The sequence below is a fragment of the Paroedura picta genome, chromosome 2, assembly GCF_049243985.1.
Source record: "Paroedura picta isolate Pp20150507F chromosome 2, Ppicta_v3.0, whole genome shotgun sequence".
Lineage (NCBI taxonomy): Eukaryota > Metazoa > Chordata > Lepidosauria > Squamata > Gekkonidae > Paroedura > Paroedura picta.
In genome coordinates, this window is record NC_135370.1 from 25,155,202 (window position 1) to 25,175,835 (window position 20,634).

Genomic DNA, 20,634 nt, shown 5'->3' on the forward strand with positions numbered 1-20,634 from the left:
GGGAGGCCACTAAGGAAGTTCAGGGTCGATATGCTGAGGCAGACAATGGCAAATCACCTCTGTTCATCTCTCACCTTGAAAACTATACAGGGTTGCTATAAATCAGCTGTGACTTGATGGCCTTTTCCACCTTCCCAATTAAACATGGTCTAGGATAATTATACAGTGGAGAATTTCCACATCTTCTTTGTATCCTTACTCATTCTGATGCTCAAACAGACCATTTGTACTCTTTTTGTTTGTTTGTTTCTCAAACTTTCATAGGTTTGGAATGCTTGAAGCCTGATCACTGTGTTCTTGCGATCCTGATCTGGGACCTGCATATCTGAGGGACCCCTTCTCCTGATATGTCCCTTAGAGAGCCAATCCTTGGCCCCAAAGGCAGCCACTGGCCTCGACCAGAGCCAGGGTTTTCTTAACCCTGGCTTCAGCCTTGTGGAATGAGTTGCCATCTGGATTTAGGACACTGACAGATGGAACTTTGTCTGGTGGTTTTTAATTCTTAGGATGTTTTTGTCAATTGATGTAAACCATTCTGAGCCTGCTTAGAATCATAGAGTCATAGAGTTGGAAGGGACCTCCTGGGTCATCTAGTCCAACCCCCTGCACTATACAGGACATTCACATCCCAATCGCTCATCCACTGTCACCTGCCACCCCCTTGAGCCTTCACAGAATCAGCCTCTCCATCAGATGGCTATCCAGCCTCTGTTTAAAAAATTCCAAAGATGGAGAACCAACCACCTCCCGAGGAAGCCTATTCCACTGAGAAACCACTCGAACTGTCAGGAACATCTTCCGGATGTTTAGACGGAATTTCTTTTGCATTAATTTCATCCCATTGGTTCTGGTCTGTCCCTCTGGGGCAAGAGAGAACAACTCTGCTCCATTCTCTACATGGCAGCCTTGAAGGTGGCGTGTGGAAAGGGACAGGCTATAAACCAAACAAACAACGAACAAAGGTAAAGGGGAACATCAGTGGAAGAGGGCGAGCAAAACCAGAGAGGCAGCAAGGAGTCAGGGCCTTTAAATGGCACCAAAGATACAGCCTGCTAGATGCACTTACTTGTCTAGTGGGGGATACTGTTTCAGATTTGCTGATGGCAGCGGCTGCTACCTGAAGATAAGTTTGTTCCCTCCACAGGAAGATGGAGAAAGGGTGGCATTGTCAGGCAGAAACTTTGGACAGCTGCGGAGCTTTTCAGACCTCTGGGGACCTGAGGGAGTGGGGCTTGTGAATCTGTCTCTTCACACCGTTTTATAAGTTATATGATTCTATAACTATTTTCTGAATCTCATAGACATTGCGGAAATGCTGTTAATGCACACAGCACTGAACATTAGCCAGTACCTGTGGAGTGCGCATGGGCCCTCCAATTAAATTTTAGTTCTTTTATATTAATCTGAGTTTTACATTATGTCCTATTGAGGCACTTTGGTTGAAAGTGACAGATATATGACCCACAGACTGGTCTAATGGAAGGTTGAGAAACTGAAAAATCAGCCGTTGGTTTTCTCTGCCTGTTTTCCAGTGTTTTATTTGGGGATATATTTGGCCATAACAAAGATGAATATTGATTGCTTGGGCAATATCGATTTGAGATCTAGCTCTTGCCGACAGCTGTGTGATTTGTACAAATTTCTACCCTGTTATAATGGAGTTTATTTGCATGAGAATTCAGTTGGAACATATTGATGTGGCTTTTTGCTCCCTGAATTGGCATGCGGTGGAATTTACATAAAATGGATACCTGCAATTAGAGAGAAAAAAAATATGAGATTAAGGGCTATGCAACCGGCTGCATTTTTTCCAGACATCCCAGTGCGGTGTTATGTTATGAAAGGACGGGGTTTTAGTAAATTTCTAGTAATGTTGGGAATGCTTTTTGACATTCTGCTCATTTGCATTCCTTTCCAGGTTTTGGTGCTCTGAATCCCTTAATCAGAATCGATGCTTGATGAAAAATTCTCCATAATTTGGAATTTGGGTGCTCTGAATCCCCTAATCAGAATCGATGCTTGATGAACAGTTCTCCACCATTCGGTTTTTAATTTCCACATTTTATACCAAAGACTTGTACAACAGTTCTTCCGTCCGGATGTGTTTGCCCTTCCATAGTACAAAGATGCAAATATTGATTAACAACACACTGCACACAAGCTCCCTCCCATTGCTTTAAACCAGTGGTTCCCAAACTTATCTGGCCTACCACCCCTTTCCAGAAAAAATATTACTCAGCGCCCCCTGGAAATTAATTTTAAAATTTTTTTTAATAGCAATTAAACAGAAAGAGGTCATTCTTAGTCAAATCTTAGCCCATCACCACCCCCCTGGATCGCTGCAGCACCCACCATCAACAGTAGCAAGTTTTTTTTTTAATGTGCACTGTTTCACCTATGGGCACACGTGGTTGATTTATCCAGATCTGTAATCGTGGTTGATTTTTGCTCGCCCTGGCAGAAGGCCTCCATACCAGGCCTTTCACTTAACCTTCCTGCTCCTTCTTAAAATAAGACAGAGCGAGCGGGCAAAGATAACGTTTTCTCCCTCTCCCCAAATACTAGAAATTAAGGGCAACCGATGAAGCTGATGGGCAGGAAGTCCACGACAGACAAAAGGAAATGCTAAATGATTAAAAGTGATTGAAATGTGATTAAAATGTGGAATTTGCTGCCAGAGGATGTAATAATGGCCGGAAGCATGCACAGCTTTATTATTTATTTGTTTTGTTTTGTTTATTACATTTATATGCCCCGCTCCCCTAAGGCTCAGGGCAGTTCACATGAAATGTAAAGAAGTGCATTAAACTCAGTGATTATAATGAACGAAAGGCAATTGAACTTATAAATAAAACGGGACGGGTACTGGGAGGAGGAGTTGGGACTCATTGCCTACCAATCAGGTAGGCTGTCCGGGCTGTCCCATCCCAGATTGGACACCCATCTGTCCAACTAACAGCCAATCAAGAAGGATGTCCCGCCCCTGGTTGCATCCCCCTCTAACTTCTTCCATATGGAAGAAATGCCAGCCTGGTAAGCGGGAACTGGAAGGGGGGGCAGAGGGCCTGAGAATGTGGGCTGGTGAGGGTGGGGGAAGGATGGAGGGGCCCCTGAAAGCACTCACCCCTGCCCCAAAATGGCCTACCGTGGTCTCTTCAGGCCTCAGCTGGCCTGTCCTGGGTGGAGCAGGGGCCCTAGCACCCATTGTATTTTTAGGTACAACAGGCTTTTTTGCTAGTAGTAATAATAATAACAATAAACAGAAAAGATATCCAAACAGAGCAGATAATCTAAAAGACCCATCGTTGGTCATTTCAGTCATATGGTTTCAAGGGAGGGGGGGGGTCGTGGACCCAGGAAATGCTATTTAGCTTTGGTCGACCTCAACCAATTCCCTGGTGGAAGAGTTCTCTTTTGCGAGTTCTGAAGAATTGTGTTAGTTCCATTCGGGCGCTGATGTCCTCTGGTAGCTCCTTCCACCAGGTAGGGGCCAGGACAGAGAAGGCTCAGGCCCTGGTTGAGGTCAAATGGACTTCTTTGTGGCCAGGGATCACTAGCCAGTTGGAAGTGGTGGAACACAGAGCTCTTTGAGAGGAGTAGGCAGAGAGGCAGTCCCTCAGGTACACTGGGTCGACATTGCATATGGCCTTTAAAAGGGGGCACATTCACTGAAGACAGGTCTATCAGTGGCTACTAGCTGTGGTTACTGAAGGGAACCTCCATGTTCAGAGGAAGTTGCCACAGTCTGAGACAGGGTGCTGGGACCAGCTGGGCCTTTGATCTGATGCAGTAGGGTTCTTCTTCAGTTCTTACATGTACATTGATGCCACACAAAAGGAATCCTGAGGTCACTGTAGGGGGAGGCTGGGCCGTGTTGACCTTTTCTAACAGTGGAAGGAGAAAGTGGAATAATGAAGGGTCCACAGTGAAGTGGAAAAATGAATTATGATGAAAGTGGAATAAAAATGAAGGGTCTACAAACCACGTCCTTTTCCAGGTCTGTTGACTCACAGGGAAATCTCATTCCGCAAAAGCTCTGTTCTCCCTGCATATTCCTTTTGTTTCTTTATTTTTAGCTTAATTAATGACTTCCTGTTCTCTTTCCAAGGTTTCTCTCCTGGCACGCATGATTAAATGGTTAATTATCAGTTCTTCTATGTATGTGCATGCACAGGGTGGCTTTAATAATCCTTTCTTCTTTTTTTTTCTTGGAGGCAAGCCCAAGATCACTGTGCATATTTTTTTCTAAAAAAAAATTATTATTGTAATAATGTGATTAAAAATAACCATCATTAAAAAAAAGAGGGGGAAAGAAAGAAGATCAGCAGCATGGCTTGCTCCAAAGTTAAAAAAAAATTGTCTTTCTTCTGGCAAGCAGGATAATTAACCATTTCTTCATAGGTGCCTGGAGAGAAAAGACCTGAGAACAGGAAGTAACTAATTTCCCTAGAAGGAGAAGGATATTGAAATAACAATTGCTTCGGGAAGACCCTACAGTGTTTTCATTGCTCACGGGGGACAGCCTGGCAGCTCAATAGTGCTTTGAATAATAATAAAAGACAAGCATGAATCAGATCTGAAAAACACCAACCGTGCGGCATTTGATTTGTGCAAAACGAAAATTTGCCACGATCCATCTCGCTTGAGTGTCGTTGGTACCACTGCCGACTCCAGGTAGGGAAATGCCGACTGTTTCGGGGGATGGATTGGAGAGACAACTTGGTGTAGTGGTTAAGAGGGAGAAGCCATATCATGGATACTACCCGGGTTTTAGGGGGCTTTGGACAGATGCTTTCCGGGAGCCCCTACTTTAAGGTGACCAGAGTGGGAGGGAGGTAAGGCGGGACGCGCCGCGGCGATGGCGGAAGTCTCCCTCCCTCCCTCCCTCTGACTGGGCTCACCGTCGTCTTCCGAGCACCTCTCCCGCGAGCTTGTCTTGTGCGCCTGTGCAGCCTCTGTCAGCACAGGTCAGGTGGGGGCCGAGGGCAAGCCTCTGCCTGGCGCGCCTGCACAGGGCATCCACAGGGCCAACCAGGGCAGAGAGCCACTGCCAGCCATCCTGCTGGCTAGGGGGCAGGGAGGGAGGGAGGCAGGGAGGGAGCTCCGGCTGGCCCATAGCGCCACAAGAGGAGGCAGAAGCGGGACTTTAAAGCAGTGGTCCTCAACCCCCGGTCTGGGGACCGGTACCGGTCCATCGATCGTTCGGTACCGGGCCACAGCTCCTCCTCGTCTTCCTCCCAGGCTGCTGCCTCGGGGGCTGCCCTGCCACTCTGCCACCGGATCACCTTTGGTGCTCTCTAGTGGCCGCCATGGCTGGGGCTCCCCCTTGGTGCGGCACTGCACAGCTGCTGCTAGCAGTGCCCCCCAGCGGGCAGCGAGAAGTCAAGAGCACCGGCAAGAAAGCAAGCATTGCAGGGGCTCAGGCAGCGGTGACGTCCCTCAGCAAAAGACTACCCCCCTCCAGGCCTCAGTAAAATTGTCAAGCATTGACCAGTCCCTGGTGATAAAAAGGTTGGGGACCACTGCTTTAAAGGACACATGCGGGACACGGGACTATGTCCTGGAAGGCGGGAGTGTCCCATGGAAGTCAGGACAGATGGGCAGCTTACCCTACCTTCCTGTACCCACCATCAGGTATTCATGCTAGCATTGCCAGGTGTGGACGAGGGCCTAACCTGAAGAAAGAGAATGTCCCAGACCTTGTGGCCATCATCGTGTAGGGAGCATCATCATGCTGTAACATCCAGGTGATGCTCTAGCATTAGGGCAAAAACTCAGAGTAGTTGCCAAACCACCAGAGCATTTCCAGCACATCACCAGTGTCCTGACATCCCTTCCAGTGCAAAGCCAGCTGTGAGACTTGGGCCTTTTCCTTTCACCTGGTAAGTCCTCTGCCTGCCGGCTGATTGGTGGCTGGGGGGCAGGCCCTGGCATTTTGGCCTTTGTGCCATCTGCGCACTCAACTTTTGAAAATACTCGTACTCACTGCTGTTGGACGCTAATTAAGGATATAGGAGTGCTATGAATTTCAGTGGGATGTGAGCATTTTGTCCTGTCACATGTAACCGAGCACATCCCACCCTCTGTCCCCATCACCCCCCCCCAAAAAAACCCAAAGGGTTAATCCTTCATCTGAGTGAACATTTCAGTCGTTCTCTCTGACAGGTTACCTAAGGAAATTATCATTTTATTAGTTATTTTTGACTCTGGAGCGCCTCTGCCATTTGCATAGGCCGGGAATAGCACAGAATTGCATCAGCGTCTCCTCTTGCTGACCTGGAAGGCAGGGGTTTAGGATTTGGGATATGGCTTTCTGACACTGTCAGGCACTGACAGTAAGCTACTTTAGAAGATGAGAGGGTGCTTCCTTTGAGATGTTCTATTTATATATTCCCTCCAAACGGCTTTAATTCTTTTTTGAACCATCTCTGAGATTCTTCTCCCTGTCCAAAACATGAACTACTTTGCCCTCCGTGTTCAGAAGGGGTCTTACAATGAATAGTCCACTACCTTGTCAGCCCAACCGTTTCCTTAGTAAACTCAGCAATAAAGCTCCAAACAAGCAAGAGCGAACGCCCGATTTCACCAGTAGATTGCCACTCGGCACTTAAGAAATGAGCACAGCCCCTGGCCTGCTTCAAATATTCATGAAGTCTACTCGGGTGCAAAATGCATTAAAGGTGGGAAGGATGCCAGTAGCACAGGGATCCTCCTACAGGCAAGGAGCTTGCACGGATTAAAAGGAGCAAGACATTAAAGACTTTCCAACCGAATCGGCTTTGTTTTTAACAGAGCGAAAGACGTTTGCTAATGGGAGGCCGTGTCACAGGGGGCGCGCACATGTCTGCGCATGCGTACACAAGTGCATGTATGCCTTTATCAAGCAGAAAATGTGCAACCTCTGCAGCACTCCCATTAATATTATCATTGGCAGATCACAGAATAGGGCAAATGGGAGAAATGGCCAAGGAGCTTTCCACGAATTTCATACGTGGGTTTTTCGTCGCGAATGGTATCATCCTGAACAGAGGGACACCCTTCTGAGTACACTGACATCAATAAGCTTAGATGGGTGGAACTCGTCTTAATATTGCACAGTAAGCAAACATGCAGCATACCATGCAGAGAGCCAGCTTGGTGTAGTGGTTAGGAGTGCTGACTTCTAATCCGGCAAGCCGGGTTTGATTCCTCACTCCCCAACATGCAGCCAGCTGGGTGACCTTGGGCTTGCCACAGCACTGATAAAGATGTTCTGACCGAATAGTATTATCAGGGCTCTCTCAGCCCCACCTCCCTCACAAGGTGTCTGTTGTGGGGAGAGGAAAGGGAAGGAGACTGTAAGCATCTTTGAGACTCCTTAGGGTAGAGAAAAGCGGCATAGAAGAACTAACTCCTTCTTCTTCTTCTTCTTCTTCTTCTTCTTCTTCTTCTTCTTCTTCTTCTTCTCCCTTCCAGATAGTTAAAGGATACACTGCTCTGCACACCCACTTTACTATAATAATAATACCTTTATTTTTATAACCCACACTTCCCATATGGCTCAGAGCGGGTGACAACAAAAAACAAATACATGCAAAATCATCAGCTTCACCTCTTTAAAACAGTTAATATATAATTTAGGTTAAGATTACTTCCTTAAAAACCGCCTTCCAAAAATCTTCCGGAGGGGGGCTAATTTCTCGTGGGCAGGTTGATGTCTTGGGGGTGGAATCCTTAAGCAGGAAGGCCAGTGTATCCTCAGTGCTAGTTGGTTTCCTGGCTTCAACCATAGGCCTGGCATCTCCTTCAGGTCCTCTGGAGCTGTTGAGGATTTCACCAGGGAAACCAGCCTGATCTCACCTGGGCCCATTCCGCACACACTGGATAATGCACTTTAAGTGTACTTTTGCAGCTGGGTTTTCCTGTGCAGAACAGGAAAACCTACTTCGAAAGTGCATTGAAAGCACATTATTTAGCGTGTGCAGAATGGGCCCTGGTCTGGGGCCTTTTTGGCCCTGGTTGAAGCCAGTTTTGCTTCTTTCGGGTCCGGGATCTTAAGCAAGTGCTGTTCACTTGATCTTAATGCTCTTTCTGACTAGATTATCTCAGGGTTTGACTAAATGCCTGTCAGGAGGCTCTCCCGCATGGCATTTTTAACATCAAAGCAAGCATGTGGGCTGCTAATCTGATTGGAAAAAGAGTATTGACCTGGATGGAGAAAGTGCTTAACCCTTTCTGAGCTGTTTCCCCCAATGGATTTACAAGTGTCACCATTTTGCTTGGCCTCAGCCTCTATCTCCTGTTTTTCCCCTGGTGGGGAAGCAGTTCTGCTCTGACCTGCAGGCCCTTTCTTACCCAGCCACAAGGCCTCCGTCTTTGAAGGGTTGTCCTTCAGCCGGCTCTGCTTGAGCCATCCCGTCACTGTCAGTCTGTGTGTCTAATCATCTGTCTGCCCATTTATCAATCATCTGTCTATCCATCTGTCTATCATCTGTCTGTCTGTCTGTCTAGTTTGCTATTGTAGCACCCTCTTTTTTCAGATTTGCACGGACACGGAAACAAAACGTATTCCTTTTCGGTGAACGTTAAGAGTCGGTCATGCTGAACAGCTAATGTGGCAAATTACATCTACGGACAACAACGATAATGAGCAGTGGCAGCAGAAAGCACTGATCTGTTTGAGTGGGATTAGGCAGAGATGACAATCACGAGATTAAACGGGGACAGGAGTCTGCAGCAGAACAGACTGCGGCCACGCAAAATAACATTTAATTGTTTTTTTCCGAAGCACCACCAGCTCAGCCGCATCTGCCGGCACACCTGTGTCCTCATTTCCCCTCCGCGTCCTTGAAGTGGAAGGCAGGCAGCAGTGCCCCTCCCTGTGTTCTGCCAGGGGTTTCTCAGAATCGCACAGAGTTGTCCCTGCAGTGCTCCCTTATAGTCCGGCCTTCCTTCTACATTCCACCCAGAATTCTGACTGCAGACGAGAGAATACTTAAATACGTGGAGTATCAACATAATACATGTGCTAGAGATGTTCAGCTAGTAATGAACAGGGATCAGTTTGTTCACATCCACCCATGCTGGTTCAATAGCCAGGTAGATACACTTCTCATTTGACTCTGTTAGCTGCCCAACTGAAGGGTCAGAGGTGAAGGAGCAACCTCGTGTGTCTTAGGCGAATATGCTGGAGGTCCTCAACATGGTGGGACCTTGGGGCAGGCTGTCCTCCTTAGTGCCTGTCTCTGCACACCTGCCCCAATCCACTGTCCTCAGTGATTTAAGAAACAAGAGGGAAGGGGGGGTATTATTTTATTTATATTAAGCCTTTATTAGGCACTTTCCTATCTTGCAGAACTCAAGGCAGCTTGCAATGTAAATAAAAGCTATGGAAGGCCACAATAATATTAATGGAGATGATCTAGGAATTTCCCCAAAACTCCATGGTAAGGACCACAGAGATTGTAGGGACTCCTAGAGGGTCACCCGGAAGTGATGTCACATCCTCTAAACCAGCGGTCCGCAAACCTTTTTCTTGTTGCGGCCTGCTGCCAAGGGGTGGGGGGAGAGGGCGACCTGAGGGTGCCGCGCATGCGTATTGAGTCTGCCATGAAAACGCTAGAGGGCGTCACCCCAAAGGTCAGACATGACTCGGTGCTTGCACAGGGGATACCTTTACCTTACCTTTACATGTAGAGCACAGTAAGACCTGGCTACAGGGTTGCCAGCTCTGTATTGGGAAATACCTGAAGCAAGGAGTGGGTGGAATTTGGAGTGGGGATGGACCTTAGTGGAATGCAATATGATGGAGTCCATCTACCAAAGCAGCTTTTTCTCCAGGGGAACTGAACCAGGCTGCATTTCCTCTGAAAAGTCCCCAGTCATCAGCTTGGCTTGTTGCTTTACTAGCAGGTTGGAGGACAATGGCCATTCCTGCATGGAGGAGTAGAAAACGTGTGGCTTCCTGCTGGCAAATGCAGGATGGCAAATGCATTGAAGCTTTTTGCCTCCTGACGAGGCTGCAAGGGAAAACAAGCCAAACTTCTCCCTCTGCTCCTTGGCTTGTCAATCACTGCAAGCCACCAATCACAGCACAGCAGTTCTCTCCTGGACAGAAACTTTCCCCCACCCAGCCCCAATATTAATTGTTTTTTTTAAGGCACTTCCACATTGCTATGTGATAATGCCACAACACAGATGCATCTTTAATAAAATCAACACTGCCTCATTGCTATGGAGAAACACCAGAACGATATAGCACCCCCCCCACACACACACACACACTTTTTGGATTTGGATTTTTTTTTTTTGCACTTTATTTCTGTCTAGGTGAATTTCTGATATGCTGCACATTGTCCCTGGAGCCCAAGAAGACATTTTGTGCTACTGGTTGGCTTAAATACAAGCTGCTCAGACTCCTGTATGATCAGCAGAAAGCAGCCAGATCACCCCCCACCCCTCTTTCCCAGGTCATTTCCCACCTCCAGAAGATGCAAACGGGACTTTTTTCCCCTGCTGTGAGTTGTGAGAAGGCTGGACAGGTAACTGAAGCCCAAAAATACATTTTGTGCTAATGGTAGCCTTAAAAACGAAGCACACGCGTGGCTGAAGGATCGGGAGAAAGCTGCTTGATCACCACGCCCGCCATCCCAGGTCATTTCCCACCTCCAGAAAACAAAAACAGGGCTGTGTTTTGCCTGCCTGATCCCAAGAAGAACATGGGCACTATAAAGAAGATTTTATTTCACCTTGTATAATGTAAGTTTGTAGTCGTCCTGCAACATGGAGGGGAACCGTTGGAGGGGCAAGGTCGATCCAGAAATTCTTCCATATGGAAGAAATGCCAGCATGGTAAGTGGGAACTGGGAGGGGGGGGCAGAGGGCCTGAGAATGTGGGCTGGTGAGGGTGGGGGAAGGAGGGAGGGTCCCCTGTAAGGACTCACCCCTGCCCCAAAATGGCCTACCGTGGTCTCTTCAGGCCTCAGCTGGCCTGTCATGGGTGGAGCAGGGGCCCTAGCACCCATTGTATTTTTAGGTGCAACAGGCTTTTTTGCTAGTAGTAATAATAATAACAATAAACAGAGAAGATATCCGAACAGAGCAGATAATCTAAAAGACCCATCGTTGGTCATTTCCGTCATATGGTTTCAAGGGAGGGGGGGGAGTTCGTGGACCCAGGAAATGCTATTTAGCTTTGGTCGACCTCAACCAACTCCCTGGTGGAAGAGTTCTCTTTTGCGGGTGCTGAAGAACTGTGTTAGTTCCACCTCGTATAATGTAAGTTTGTGGTCGTGCTGCAACACGGAGGGGAACCGTCGGAGGGGCAAGGTAGACCCAGAAATGGTAGGATCCCTGTCCAGACCAGTGGACCTGGCAACCCTAGTTGAAACCAGCCACTTACATCTGGATGGACCGAAACACACACCAGAAGGGATGGAAATAGGCCAGTATGACCCACAAAGCCCTCTGTTACCTATGGCTTCCTATAAGAAGCCTGATAAGTTTGCTATTTTTTCCCCTTCTTCAAAAAGAAAAAGAAAAGATTGTTAAGAGTTATGACTCAGAACTGGTGGGCGGGGCTTGACTTGGTGGCTTGCGAGTTATGCTGCTCCAGACTGAAATAAACCTGAAAACCCACGCAGTGATACAATTTCACAAGATATGTATAGATTCAGTTAGGGTATAAGGTTGCCAGCTCTGGATTGGGAAATATCATACAAGAGTATAAGAAGGACGGTCTGATAATTAAACCAAACAGAGAGAAACAGACCTATCCACTGGCAATATGATAAATATATTCATAAAAGAAAGAAAAGGGGTATCCCCATACCTATGTGAGTGTGTGGCCAGTATTATACTATTAATATATATAAGGACTTGTCACTGATGAAAGAATCTCGCTGATATTACCTGGATTCTGTTTAAGTCCTAAAGAATAAAGAAACAAGGAAAACTACGAAAAATAGGACACTTTTCTTTCTTTTATGAATATATTTATCACATTGCCAGTGGATAGGTCTGTTTCTCTCTGTCCGGATTGGGAAATACCCGGACACTTTGGGGGTGGAGCTGAGAGTGGGCAGGATTTGGGGCAGGGAGGGGCCCCAGTGGAATATAAGGCTATGGAGTCCCACCTCCAAAGCAGCCATTTTCTCCAGGGAACTGATCTCTGTCACCTGGAGATGAGCTGTATAACTGGGGGATCTCCAGGTCCTACCTGGGGACTGGCATCCCCGGTTGGGTAGCTATGTTGGTCTGAAGCAATCAAACAAAGTTTGTGTCCTGGAGCACCTATTAAGACCAACAAATGTTAATGTTGGGTATAAGGTTTCATGTACATGCACACTTATTCAGATACACTGATACAGACTTCCCCAACCCTAACATCTAGGTCATCAGAGCGAAGGGGTTAGTTGCCAAAAAGGGCTAGTTAGAGTCAAGATGCATAAGTAACTGAGCAATAAGTATAGCTGAGATTGCACTGAAGCAGTTGGTAAAACCTGTGAATAGCAGCCAACTACCCTACAAATAAGAGTTAACAAACAGATGTAAGAAACTGATTACTGAGTTTGAGTCCAGTGACACCTTTAAGACCAACAAAGTTTCATTTTAGGTATAAGCGAAAACAGAGTGAACTTGGCATGCATAGAGGGACACTTCTTCAGAAACATGAAAATAGACTTTCTCAAGGATTAACCACAGGACTCAAAAGCAGGGGTAGTCAAACTGCGGCCCTCCAGATGTCCATGGACTACAATTCCCAGGAGCCCCTTCCAGCATTCGCTGGCAGAGGCTCCTGGGAATTGTAGTCCATGGACATCTGGAGGGTCGCAGTTTGACTACCCCTGCTCAAAAGCCTATCACATACAACTTCCTCCCCCCCCAAAAAAAAAACTAACACTTGACGTTTTAGTCCTCCTTTGCTGTGTCAATTTGGAGGCCCATTCTGCACACATAGGGTAATGCACTTTGAATGCGCTTTGGCAGCTGGATTGTCCTGTGCAGAACAGCAAAATCTACTTCTAAAGTGCACTGAAAGTGCATTATCTATTGTGTGCAGAATGGGCCCTAGAAAGATTTCTTTCAAAGACCTAGAAATGTTTGTTTGAACAGTCAAAACAGTGGGGAACACCATGGGAACTCTGGTCACCCTGGCTCTTTTAAAACTACTACTCAGCTAGAATTTCAGCTCCTTTAAAACAACTATCTTGTTCTGCTAAAACAGTCAACAGCCACAATAAGCCAGCATATTCCAAAAGAAGCTGGTTTCCTCACTGTTTCCATTCTTTGTTTTTGAGTTGACTTAGAAAAGAGTTGGGAGCGAGATTTTCACAGCAACCCCGATGGGCGGAAACCATGATTTTGGGGTTTAGGCTCCAGGAAGTGGAGATCCGAAGGCAGGGTGGGGGGAGGACTCTTCCGATTACATGAGAAAACACTTGCAAAACCCATAAAAAGCTCATGGAAGTGTAAACAGGTGACAATACCAGACATCCTCTGCGTCTTCATCGCATTCTGCTCCGAATTGGCAAATGTCACAGGTGGATGTTTCCTTCTGAATAGTTTCTCCAGAACCTTCGCTACCTGAAAATCACACGAAGAAAAGGAAAACGGTCAATTAGTGAACTGTGAAACCCCCGACAAAAGCCATTCCTGAAATCATCATAAATACAGAAACAAGACCTAGTTTTTTGTACCCTGCCTTTTACAACCCAGCAGAAGCAGAGTCCAGGGGCACCATTAAGACCAACAACTTCATATAACAACAACAACAACAACAACAACAACAACAACAACAACAAGCCTTTAAAGGTAAAGGTAAAGGTACCCCCTGTGCAAGCACCGAGTCATGTCTGACCCTTGGGGTGACGCCCTCTAGCGTTTTCATGGCAGACTCAATACGGGGTTGTTTGCCAGTGCCTTCCCCAGTCATGACCGTTTACCCCCCAGCAAGCTGGGTACTCATTTTTACCGACCTCGGAAGGATGGAAGGCTGAGTCAACCTTGAGCCGGCTGCTGGGATTGAACTCCCAGCCTCATGGGCAAAGCTTTTAGACAGCTGCCTTACCACTCTGCGCCACAAGAGGCTCTTAACAAGCCTTTAATAGCATATAAAAGTACAATATAAGAAGGGAAAGTGCAAAAGGATCCACTGCTAGTGAGAACAAAGGCAAAGATCATGCTTCAGACATAATACATTCACGATTTCTCACGGCAAGATGTAAAAACTTTGCTACTGGTTCAATTATATAACTTGGTATGAACGACTGTAATAAAGTTTGGATTTGAATTTGAGACCAACAATGATTTATTCAAGGCGTGAGCTTTCGAGTGCTTGCTTTCATGGCTTGAGCTTTCGAGTGAGCGTTCGAGTGCTATTACAGACCAACACGGCTACCCGCTTGAATCTATTTTTACTACCCAAAGGAGTCTCAAAGAAGCTCACAGTTGCCCACCCTTCCTCCCCCCACAATAGACACCCTATGAGGTAGGTGAAGCTGAGAGAGCTCTGAGAGAACTGTGACAGGAGAATGAAACCTGGTTCTTCTGATTAGAGCCTGCCGCTCTTAGAAGAAGCGTCTTTTAAAAATACCCCACTTTTCACTACACAAAGCAGACCCAAAATCTTTCCCTTACTTTCCCCACAATCCGCGCCCCATGAGTTAGGTAGAGCTGAGAAAACTCTAAGAGAACTGTGACTGGCCCATGGTCACCCTGCTGGTTGCATGAGGAGGACTGGGGAATCAAACCCAGCTCTCCAGATTAGAGTCTGCTGCTTTTTAGCCACTGCACCCCACTGGCCCTCAAAAAAGTAAAAGAAAATGGAAAAAGTCACATTTGTGTATATTTATATAACATATATAACATGTCCATGTTGCTACAGAGTTTTGAACCTGTGGCAGACAGGTTGGAAAGCTGTGTAGATGATAAAAAGCATACGGAATCATCCAACCCCAAATATTCTAATACTGTTATGTTTTGAATGGAATGGTCATGAAGGACCAGCCTCTATTGCAGGAAGTGCAAACTTGAAGGTAAAACAGAAACATCTGTCTTGTATGGATTGGATGGGGTGGGAGCAAACGCTGGCAGGGGCTCATGGGAATTGCAGTCCATGGACATCTGGAGGACCACGGGTTGACTATCCCTGCTCTATGGTAAAAAATACGGTTTCCACCAAATCCTAGAACGGTATTCCAAGTTCAGCCCAGAAATGAAATCATGCCACTGTCCCACTGATCCACCCCCCCCACCAGTCCCCCAAGTGGTGATGGGGGGCCTTGAGAATGCCTCCATGAGAAACCCTGTGCCCCTCACCCTTTTTCTATTGGCGATTCTCCCGACTTTTTATTTTGCTTTCCTGTATTTTCCTCTGCAGGAAGAAAAGCAGGGTGGAAGAGGGGTTCTGAATGGGGGAAAAAGCAGGCCGAGAGGGGGAAAAGGCATCTTAAAATTTGTCCCCAAGTACATGCTCAACGGGGAGCTGCAGATAAATCCCAAAGCAGCTCTACAGCCCATTTTTCAAACTTCTTTTTATAAAGGAGAGGTTGATTTTAATTAATCGGTTTCACGTTCGCGGTATGGAGTGCGCCTCTCTGCATATGCGGCCCGTTACAAAAAAAAAAGAAAAAAAGGGAAAAGAAACAGAAAGTTTCCCTCAGGCGGAGATTGTCAGATCAAAAGCTCCTCACAATCTGATCAGTTTTACATCTCTTTTGAATACATGCATATGCAGCAGCAGCGGCTTCTATCAGAAAGTCGGAAAATGGGGAAGGAACAGGATTATTCCCATGCAGAGAGGTTTGTCGTCCTTCTCAGCTAGGGCTGTACAGTAACCAAAGTTGGACATATTGCTCAGCTACTTCTCACGTAGACCACCTGGCCAGTTCTCACCACAGTCATAAGAACGCATTTGAAAAATCCAGCTACAAATTGCTTTACGTAAGGGTCACTCCGTGGGGGAGAATAAAACTGACAGCCCGATACCTTCCCTTTCCCACAAACAGGTTGTCCACAAACTCAGTTTTGTGTTACCTCAGTTTTGGCCACAGAGTGTTGGACTGGATGAGCCACAGGTTTGACTGAACATAGCTTCTATTATGTTCTTATGAGGGGATTGGAGCAGAGGTCCATCAGTGGCTATTGGCCACAGGGTATAGATGGAGTGATACTCTCTCTCGGGGAGTGATGCTCTGTCTTCTTGGTGCTTGGGGGGCCACAGTAGGAGGACTGCTGGAGTTCTGGCCCTGCTGTTGGACCTCCTGATGGCCCCTCGGTTTTGGCTTCTGTGTGACACAGAGTGTTGGACTGGATGGGCCACTGGCCTGATCCAACATGGCTTCTCTTATGTTCTTATATGTTGCCCTACTTATCACCCTTCATCATTTCACACATCTCCCTAGCCTCTGAGGCCCTTGAAGGCCAACTAGTGTTCCTCAAGGATAAGCTTTAGCCCAGGGCCTCTAGCTGCTGGTCCCCATGCCCTGTTTTGAACACTACCCATTTTTAACAGGACTTGCCAGTCATTGACCGTTTATGCACTGGGAACTTCACTGCCCCAGCTCCCGTGCAGGAGCAAAAATCAGGGGCAGATGAGGAGCACCTGGCCAAATGCTCCCCCGTGTGGGTACAGGAAGAGGTGGGGCAACGTGCCATGACTAAAACTCCAGCCTGCAGCCCAGCATGAAACTTCCAGTGCGTAAACGGTCACTCAGATGGATTCCGGACAGTTGAGCTTTGGCTTTCTCCACCGATAAGGTGGGACTGTCACACTTCACACACACACACGTTGACGCACACTTCTCAGTGACCTTTAAAGCGTTCAATATTCTCCCAGTGGCTAGACACACAGAAGCGCCAAGAATTACAGACCTTGCTAATGATTCCCTGGCCAACCTGCCCAGTGTTCTGGGTTCTGGAAAACAAGGCCCGTGAGTTTTCAGCTCAATGTTCTCTCTCAGCCTCTCCCAGAACCACTTATGGTGGTTTTGGTTTAAATGAAAGGACCTTCCTGGTTTCTCCTGCCTTAGCATAGCCATTGATAACACTCTGGTGTAAGGTGGTGTGGGAGGCGTTTCTCTCTTGTGCCACATTCTTCAGACTGAAAACGAGGCCAGCATTTGAATCTGCAGGCAAAACACTCAGTGCCCATCGGAGGTTTATGTTTTGAATGGTAAGTAGATATTCTGGAGAGGGAAGGCATCACACTTAAAGACAGTCGCGCTCTTAATTTCTGTCAGAAACTATCAGGTATCTAGCCTCTTCCGTACCGGTACCAATTCCCACTGAAGGCTGAAAAGAGGAACAGGAACGATAGAAACAAATCACCCACCATTACGCCCTGGCATTAAATTTAAAACAGCTACCTTTTATTGTTTAAAAAAAAATTTTTTTTCTTCCTGCAGCGTTGCTGGGCGACAAAAAAAAAAATGTTTCAGGTGAATTCTTTTTTTCCTCTTTTCCCTACTGTGCAGATGAGTGCCTTGATAAAACCAGACAACCTTGGAGGAATTGTTTTCTACCTACTTCCTGCTGCTATTTAAGCTTCGGAATGGTAAGATGTTCATTTTCTAAGGTGACGGAGGGTTGTCCTCTCCCCCACCACCGCTTTTTAATTCACACTTGGCTTCCGCAAGTCTTATTGACAGGAGAAAGTAAATTAGTCATTGGAGAAGGAGGGGAGGGGGACAAAGTGTGTGAAGTGCTTCTGGCTGTACCCAGAAAACACTGTCTAGATTTTTAGAAGCAAGTTTCTTCGGTTGTAATGATATGGGGCTGTTTGGTGCTCCCTGGCATTCTGAATTGGTAAGGCCAGAACTAGATGCTTTCAGATGCCGGCTCTACAAGATGATATGATGAACTCCTTGGAGCTTCGAGGAAGATAGATTTCTCTCTCCAGAGCTAGAATCATAGAATCATAGAGGACAGGAAGGCCTGGAGGATCATTGTCCATGGGGTCATGATGGGTCAGACACGACTTTGCACCTAACAACAACAACAAAGTGTTGGAAGGGACCTCATAGGTCATCTAGTCCAGCTGTTCCCAACGGCGGGAAGTCAGGGGCACTTGTAGGAAAGCAAGCGGAGCAGGGGCTCAGGTGGCGGCAACGTCCTTTAGCAAAAGACTACCCTCTTCCCCCTGGGCCTCAGTAAAATTGTCAAGCGTTGACCGGTCCACAGTGATAAAAAGCTTGGGGACCACTGAATTCTAGTCCAACCCCCTGCACTATGCAGGACACTCACATCCCAATCTCTCATCCACTTTAACTTGCCACCCCCTTGAGCCTTCACAGAATCAGCCTATCTGTCAGATGGCTATCTAGTCTCTGTTTAAAAATTTCCAAAGTTGGCCACACCCAAGCAGCCAGATTGATATCCTTTGGCCCTGGCTGTGCTGTTGAGAGGCAACAGACTCATGGTGACCTCTTCTATGGGGTACAACAAAAATGGAATCTAACAGCACCTTTAAGACCAACAAAGATTTATTCAAGACGTGAGCTTTGGACTCATTTTTGTTGTGCTACTTCAGACCAACACGGCTACCCACTTGAATCCTTCATGTGGTGTTCAACCAATGGCAAGCCACACCTGCTCCTCTTATGGTTGAACACCCCATGGAAGAGGTCACCATGCGTCAGTTGCCTCTGGGTAACAAACTTAGTCTTTCTCGGTAGTCTCCCATAGAGGTACTGACTGTGGTCAACCCTGCCTAGCTTCCAAGCCCAGGCCAGCTTCGGCTAAACAGGCTAACTGGGCTGCCTTTGTTGTCTGGACTCCTAAAAAACCTTCCAAGTAAGATTCAGGCTGAGATCACATCTATCTTGTAGGGTCCTTGTGGTCCCTACCTGAGGACTCTCTGTGGTGACCCCTGTTTGGCAGAACAGTCTGCCGGACAATGTCTGGAAGACTCTCACACAAAAGCATTTGCCAACTCCAGGTGGGTCTGGGATTCTTCCCGGAATTACGAATTCCCAGACCAAAGACTTGCAGTTCCCTTGGAGAAAATGGTAGCTTCAGAGGAGGAGTCTATAAATTTATATCCTTTCTTCCTAAACTCCACCCATGCCAGGCATCTCTGAGACAGTCTCAAGCTGGCATTTGCAACCCAACACACAAAGAATATTCTGCAGCAGGGTGATCAAACTGCAGATCTCCAGATGTCATAGAATCATAGAATAATAGAGTTGCAAGGGACCTCATGGGTCATCTAGTCCAACCCCCTGCACTATGCAGGACACTCACATCCCAATCGCTCATCCACTGTGAACTGCCACCTCCTTGAATCTTCAAAGAATCAGCCTCTCCCATCAGATGGCTATCCAGCCTCTGTTTAAAAATTTCCAAAGATGGAGAACCCACCACCTCCCGAGGAAGCCTGTTCCACTGAGGAACCGCTCTAACTGTCAGGAACTTCTTCCGGATGTTTAGATGTCCATGGACTACAATTCCCGTACGATAAATAAACAACTATCCCCCTAAGAATTCGCCAAAACTCTATGGTTTTCAGCGCTAACTACAGAAGTTTCTTCTGTGTTTTTCCATACATTGATGGGAAAACCTGGCTCGGGCTACAGATCTGGACAGAAATGGGAGTATCCCCTGAACAGGGCGACATAATTTTAGAATGGATGGTTTGTCAGATGGTTTCCTCAAATCTGGTCCCCCCACCCTCCTCCCCATCCTGCATATATCTGGTTGGGAAAAAATCCCCCCCCTTCCCACAGTACTAACTATCACAAGACACAAGTGTTAAGGGGTGGATGTCAGAAACAAAAGACAGCTTTCAGTCATGACAACCCGGAACATCACGCTGAGTTAATCCACCACAGGCTTTCATGTTATCACGTGCGGGAAGAGACAGGTCAAAAGGGCAGCAGAGAAAGCGAGACAATGTGAAGGCACACGTGTCTACAGAGGCCAGGGGTGGCTGCAAAAATGCTCCAGGCTCACCACCGCAAGCACTTTGTCTAAAGTGAGCGAGAATCCAGTCTGACAGACGCTGGGAGGGACTTCTGCTCGGATCAATAATGCCCCCCTCCCCTTGGAAAACATTAGCTCGGTCGAAAGCTGCAAAGTGAGAAAAATGAATGGGTGTGAAGCAAGGGGTCGGCACCGGAGCAAGTATCTTCTCAGATCTCTGCGTAGCGACATTAGAGGCAAGATGAAAAGCAAATTCTCCCCTGGACCTGCTGTAAATCCTGAGTTTGACATTGCCTTGCTCCTTCGGGCTGTGCTGCAGCCTTCCCATTCGGCGGAAGGCAAAAGGCCTGTCCCACGCAAGCTTACACAAAAGGAAATTAAGCAACGATTTCCATTCCCAACTTGAGCAGCCCCTGAAGTGGGCTGGAACGGTCCCCCCCCTCTTGGTATCGGTGAGCTTTCAATCAAGGCCTCGGCAGGGAGGGACGGCAGAGAGACAAGTAAACATCAGAACATCAAGAGGTCTTTCGATGGAAAGGGTTTGGGTCTCAGCAAGGTGGTGTTCTGGAGTGGCAAACGGGTTCTGGAGTGGCAAGCGTCCTTTTTCAGACTGACGATTGCCAGGCGCTGATTCCTACGCTAACTCTGGAGGAGGGGCTGCCATTCCTCCCTCATTGCAGGGTGCTGCATTGATGGGAGAGCCTGTTCAATCCCCGCATCATCCTGCCATTCAAA

General features: G+C 47.1%; 1 protein-coding gene across 1 annotated transcript in view; it reads right to left on the reverse strand.

The window, feature by feature from the left end:
* TMEFF2 (transmembrane protein with EGF like and two follistatin like domains 2) overlaps positions 1-20,634 on the reverse strand; it is a 299,702-nt gene that overhangs the window by 100,193 nt on the left and 178,875 nt on the right. Inside the window, exon 5 of the mRNA XM_077319507.1 lies at positions 13,467-13,563. Coding sequence (XP_077175622.1) covers positions 13,467-13,563 — 97 coding nt within the window. The remainder of the gene's footprint in view (positions 1-13,466; positions 13,564-20,634) is intronic.